General features: G+C 53.8%; 1 protein-coding gene across 1 annotated transcript; it reads left to right on the forward strand.

The window, feature by feature from the left end:
* Positions 1 to 3,817: 3,817 nt before the first annotated feature.
* Positions 3,818 to 6,076, forward strand: MPEG1 (macrophage expressed 1). Its single transcript, XM_071762191.1, is given in 1 exon segment — positions 3,818 to 6,076. A coding segment is annotated over 1 exon segment (2,181 nt). The 3' UTR covers positions 5,999 to 6,076.
* Positions 6,077 to 6,384: the final 308 nt, after the last annotated feature.

A 6,384-nucleotide genomic window follows, 5' to 3' on the forward strand; every position in this document is an offset into this window, starting at 1 on the left:
CCGTGCGGCTGCGTCTCCGGTGACAAGAAATCCCCATCCAAGTTGTTGTCGCTCTGCCGGGAGACGCCATTTTCTCTCCGGCCGCCATTTTCTCTCCCCAAGCTCTTACCCCCCAGCTTTTTTCACCGTTGCCACTCCCGCACCCCTCCTCTAGGCCCCCCTTTGTCCCCGGATCCCCTCCGGCTTTTCCCGGGTCCCCCCCTCCCCCCCAACCCCTGCGATGCCCCCCATACCCCCTCCCCGGCTGCCATTTCCCGACCCGCAGCTCCCGGCTGCCATTTTGTCTCCTCGTCGGCACCGTTGCTCCCTCACACTGACTCACTGCTGCAAAGTTTCGGGGCTCGCTGATTATCTGCCCGCCAGAGGGGGAAAGGCTTCCATTGGATCAGACTCTGATGTGCCCAACCCACTTCCTGATGCAATACATGCACTGATTGGTCGCTGCTTTCCCGACCCCGCTGCTCGCACCCGCTCCCTCCTTCTCCACCCTCCCGGGATGCTGATTAGCCAGCGGCGCTGAGGCCGCTCTGCCATTGGCCAATGGGCGGGACATCACCAGCGCCCGCTCATTGGTTGCTGAGAAAAAAAAAACACAGGGAAAAAAAAAAAAAAAAAAAAAAAAAAAAGAGGAAGGATGCGCAGGGCGCCCGTCCCTTGGTTAAATGACTCGGGCGCCTTCCTCCTCTTGGAAGAAAGGTCTCCCCTTTCCTGCCTGTTATTAAGGACATTTGCCCCCTGGTCACATCTCTGCCCCTCCCACTCATTCCTAGTTGCTCTCAGTGCCTCCACCCCTGTACCAGTACAACCCTGTAGCCCCCAGTGCCTCAGTGCACACCAGTAACTCCTTATAGCCTCCCTCTAGTGCCTTCCAGTGCTCCCCAGTATAAACCGCCTGATGCAGATCTATGTAGAGGACAAGAAACGCATTTTTATATAAAATTACTTTTCTCTCTCCCTGAGGCTTACCTCCTTCCTTCTCTCTTTATAAGGGTTGTTTTTACATTTCTAAAATGTAAACTATGAAACTAAAATTCCCTGGAAGGCAAGTTATGATCCAATTATCAAATGCAATCACTAGCTTTTTTTAAAGATTTTTCTAAAATTAAGTTCAAGGGTTATTTAAATAATGTCAAAGGCATTGGTTGTGTCAAAGGTTCGGGGGTTGATGTGGGGTTCACAGGGCCTACAGTCAGAGCTCCAGCCCCACCTGGGAGAAACCAGAGCGCAATTGGGTTCTAGGTGCTCAGCTGGATATTTTAAGCAATTCTGCAAAGACTTAATCACAGCGGCAAACAAAGCGCTTTTGCCTCAGCCCCTTCATTTCACCTCAATTGTTTTCTCTGCTGAGAGCATGCCAGGTCTGGATGTCTGTTAGAATATTTTAACTTCTTTTTTTTTTTTTTTTTTTCCTTTTTTTTCTTTTTTTTTTTTCCTCAACTAAAGCTCTCTTGACCTTAAACATAAAGGACTTTATCTACAATTCTAAAATAATAAATAACTGGGGGGGTTTGCCACCCAATTTAAATTGAAAAATTTTCAGAAGGCATGGAGTCAGGTACCCATTACCACCAGAAAACAGAATCCCTCCTACCAGTATGTTCCCGATTTCTAAACAGACCTTCAGATCTAGAGAGCCCGACAGCCGTGGGCAGCCCTGTTACCCCTCATCCTGACAATCCTTTTCAAGTAACATCTGCAACAAGGCAGCAGCACCTGTGACAGGGAAGGAGACAAACAGATTAAGTGGAAGCGGAGAAAACAGATAAAGCAAATGTTTTGTGTGATGAGAAACCCATCTAGTGGGAAAAAAAAAAAAAGAAAAAGAAAAGAAAAAGAAAGTTCTATCTATAAAGACTTCAGCACATACCTCCCATCTTTGCAAGCTTCTGAAACAAGGGAAAAGACAGACAAGGGGAAGAAAAAAAAACTAAAATACTATCACAACCAAATCTTAAGAAGTCACAAAAACTCCGCCCCCATTTCTGTCCCCCAAGACAGCCGGACCCTGACTGCGTTTGAATGGAGCCCCTCTGCACTCCCCAAGGGTGATCCCCCTTCCTTCCTTCCTTCCTTTCCTTCCTTCCTTCCTTCCCTTCCTCTCTCCCAACCCCGGAACTCCTTGCCGGCCCTGGGGCAGCAGTCAGGACCATCCCAGAGCGGGCCCGCACCACGCATCCCCCCCCCCCCACACCTTTATTTACCGTCTTGCCGCTTCCGCCCCTCCGCAGCAGAGGCGGCAGAAGCGGACGCGGCGCGCCAGCAGCTCCGACATGACTCCGGAAGTGGCGCGGCATCATGCGGCCGGAAGTGCCGATTCGCCAGCATCCAGAACGTCACCTCACACGTGCAGAGCCTGAGTGACCGCGCTCTGCACCCGGGAGGGGCCACGAGGGCCGGGGTTAAAAAAAAAAAAAAAAAAAAAAAAAAAAACAGACCTCCAATGTGTGTGCGAATGCACACACGAGTAAAGGGACCGGTATGGTCTCCAGGTGTGTCCGCAGCACAGGGCACATGTGCTGCCTCCGTACACAACCCCGCTCACCTTTGCAGTGTCACCGTGTCATCAACCGCTCTGTCCCACAGCCCCGCGCTCTCCCACAGCACTGGAAGCACCGGGTGGGTGAAAGGAAACACCTTTCTGACCGCACACACTGCTGACCCAGGGACTTTTGCAGAAAGCTGATGACTCTGTGTCCATGAGCTTCCAAAAGCAAGTGTTACCCTGACAAAAGCTCAAATCCAGAAACGGTTCCCCACCCCACGTCGCTGCCACAGCTCTCACTTCACCTTTGTCCCATGCCAGAACCATCCTGGGAAGGGGAACTAACCAGCAAAAATAACAGAAATGAGTCTCCATATGGAAGGAGTCACAGCTTTCACAGCAGAAGCTACTTTAACTGTTTATACCCCAGAACATAGAGGAACTGCCCTGTGCCACTGAAACTGGGGCCTAGTCACACACCAGCATCCCTGGGCAGAGCCAGCTCAGTCCCACTGGGGCCAGCTTGCTCCAGCTCAGCAATACCAAGCAAGAGGTGCTTCTTCCCAGCTGCAATCACTGCAGACCCTGGGGGAAGGACAGGGATAGGGTAGAGGAGGCTGTAGAGGAAGGACCCTAATGTAGATGTTGGTTATGCTGGGGGACACCTGTGCCATGGGCTGGCCCCCCATGGAGGTGGATCTCCAAACCCACCACTTCCTGCTGCAGGTTCTTGCACAGTCTCTATCAGAAGAGTGAAAGGAGACAAGCACTGCACTGTCCCTGACACTGAGACCTCACTGCACCACCTCCCTGCTTCCTCACCTCACCTCTGTCATGGAGGAGCAGCAAAGCCCACGCAACCAGGGCCAGACCTCAACTACCATGTGAACAGGACCCCAAGAGGAAAGGGACAGGTCGCTTACATGGCACAAAACATCCAGGATTACCCAGGGGCAGGAAGCATTAATCTGGAAGCCACCCAAGCACTGGCCAAGAGAGATTCACTAAGCAAAATTCCCCCAGCACAGTGAAGAACTGAAAGTGAAATTTCTCCCTGCCTCATCCCCAGCAGAGCAGCTTTCATGGGGAGGGGTAGCTTTTGCAACAGGAAGGCAATGAATCCTGGGCACCTCTACTTTCTGCCCTCCCCACCCACTTGTCTCAGCTTCACTCAATCATTTCTCATATTCATCAGTTCTCAATTCTCCTTTCCCCCTTGTTAATTCAACTCCCAAAAGAAGGAACCACACAGCAGCTGCATCCCCAGACCGCTCATTTCTGCAGCTCCTGACTCAGTGTTTGGACATCTGCTGAGGATCCTGCACCGGTTTAGCCATGGGCTGGGTGCTGGGGGGGGTCCCGCTCACCTGGGTGTCAGTGGCTTGGGTGAGAGGGGCTGACCAGCCCCTGGAACAGCACCCCTCTGCAGGGTTTCTGGAGTGCAAGAAGGCCCTGAATCTTACAAGGCTGGAAGTCCTGCCGGGAGGGGGCTGGGATAACCTCAGGAATTTGGATATGGGCAGAGTTCTCAACCTGAGCTACTCGCTGTGCAAGACCACAGAAGACAGTGCTTATATCATCCCAGGTGAGATCTTCACTATTCCCCGCAAGCAGAGCAACCTAGACATCAACTCTGAGATCATTGAGTCCTGGAAAGATTATCGAAGCATCACGGCTGCCTCCATCAACCTGGAGCTGTCCCTCTTCTCCTCCATCAATGGCAAGTTCTCTTATGACTTCCACCGGACCGAGACCCACCAAGTGAAAGACCATGCTGTAACCACCCGAGTGCAACTCAGGAACCTGATTTACACTGCCAAAATCAACCCAGAGGCTACGCTGGACAAAGGTTTCAAGAAGCAGCTGATGATGATTGCCAGCTACCTGGAGAACAACCAGACACGCATGGCTGATTTTCTCTCTGAGGTGCTGGTGCTCAGCTATGGCACCCACACCATCACCTCTGTGGATGCCGGAGCCATCTTGGTGCAGGAGGATCACATCAAGGCAACCTTCCTGAAGGACAGCTGGGCCACACGGAGCGCGGTCACTGCCTCAGCTGGCATGGCCTTCCACAGCATCATCAATCTGAAAAATAAGGAGTCCCTGGACATCAGCTCTGGGTTCACCAAGCAGTATCTGGACAATCGTACCAACTCCAGGGTAGAGAGCACTGGCGGGACACCCTTTTACCCAGGAATCACCCTCAAGGCCTGGCAGGAGAAGATCAGAGACCAGCTGGTGGCTCTTGATCGCTCAGGGCTGCCTCTGTACTACTTCATCAACCCCAACACCCTGCCAGAGCTGCCCACCCCAGTAGTAAAGAAGCTGGCCAGGCAAGTGGAGATGGCTATACGTCACTACTACACCTTCAACACCTACCTGGGCTGCACTGACACCACCTCGCTCAACTTCAACTTCCATGCCAATGCAGATGATGGCTCCTGTGAGGGTACCATGACCAACTTTACCTTTGGGGGAATCTTCCAGGAGTGTGCCAGGCTGGCTGGCCCCGACACCAGCATGCTGTGCCAGGAGCTGGAGCAGAGGAACCCCATCACTGGGAATTTCTCCTGCCCCACCACTTACACTCCGGTGCTGCTGGGTGTGCAGGAGCGGGAGGAAGGTCACAGCCATCTGGAGTGCCACAAGAAATGCACCCTGGGCATCTTCTGCCGCCGTCAGTGCCGGGATGTCTTCTGGCTCTCCCGGGTGCAATTCAAAGCCTACTGATGTGCTGCAAGTGGACCAGTGGCCCCAAACTCAGGATACCTTTTTGGAGGGCTGTTCAGCTCCCACAGTGCCAACCCCATCACCAGTGCCCAGTCCTGCCCCTTGGGCTACTTTCCTCTGAAGTTCTTTGACAACCTCAGAGTGTGCGTGAGCCAGGATTATGAGAGGGGCAGACAGTATGTGGTGCCTTTTGGGGGCTTCTTCAGCTGCCAGGCAGGGAACCCCTTGGCAGGACAGCACCAGGGAACTGCTGAGGACCCCCATGCCAAAAGCTGCCCCCCTGGCTTCAGCCAGCACTTGGCAGTCATCAGCGATAGCTGCCAGGTGCAGTACTGCGTCCAGGCTGGCATCTTCACAGGGGGCTCACTGCCCCCTGCCCACCTGCCACCCTTCACTCGGCCCCCCAGCAACCTGCTGGCCATCGACACAGTGCTGGTAAACAATGGAGACGGGGACAGTGCCTGGGTCCAGGATGGGCAGAGCCACGTGTGGCGGCTGGCCCAGCCAGAAGAGATCGAGCACATGGCAGAGATGGTGAGCAGCCAGAGGCTGACAGGGGTGGCCTGCCAGAGGCTGACAGGGGTGGCCAGCCAGAGGCTGGCAGTCCTGGTGGGGCTGACCACCATCCTGACAGCCATCAGTTACAGCCACCAGAGGTACAGGGCAAGGAGGTACTGTGCAATGGGTAAAGGGGACAGCCTGGCTGCAATGAGTCTTGAGGACAGCACTGTGCTGAGTGTAGGCAAGGGGTACCAGCAAGAGCCAGAGGGGCTGATGGCTTAACCACAATCCCCACCCAGTTACCAGGAAATGCCTTGTGCCCCAAACCCCAGCAAAACTCCCTGCTCAGCCACCAACACCCTACCCCTTGTACCCTGGAGTTCAGGGTCCCTATCCCCATGAAGGGCCCAGGCTCACCTCGCCATAGGGTGACACCAGATCCCCAAGCTACAGCCATGAGCATCAGGGAGGTTCCATAACCCTTCAGACATCCCTCCCCTCTCCCCAGGTAGCATGGACAGCAGCAGCAAAACTTCAGCTCTGAGGAAGGAGGGTGCAGAGGGACCCCATGCAGACATGAGTGGAGTTAGCCACTGATTTCTGCCCACTGCAACTAGATGGCAACCCCTGTCTCCATGTATATCTATCAGAATAGATATACTCACGCA

Source organism: Heliangelus exortis, chromosome 18 (genome assembly GCF_036169615.1).
Source record: "Heliangelus exortis chromosome 18, bHelExo1.hap1, whole genome shotgun sequence".
NCBI classification, from domain to species: Eukaryota; Metazoa; Chordata; class Aves; order Apodiformes; family Trochilidae; genus Heliangelus; species Heliangelus exortis.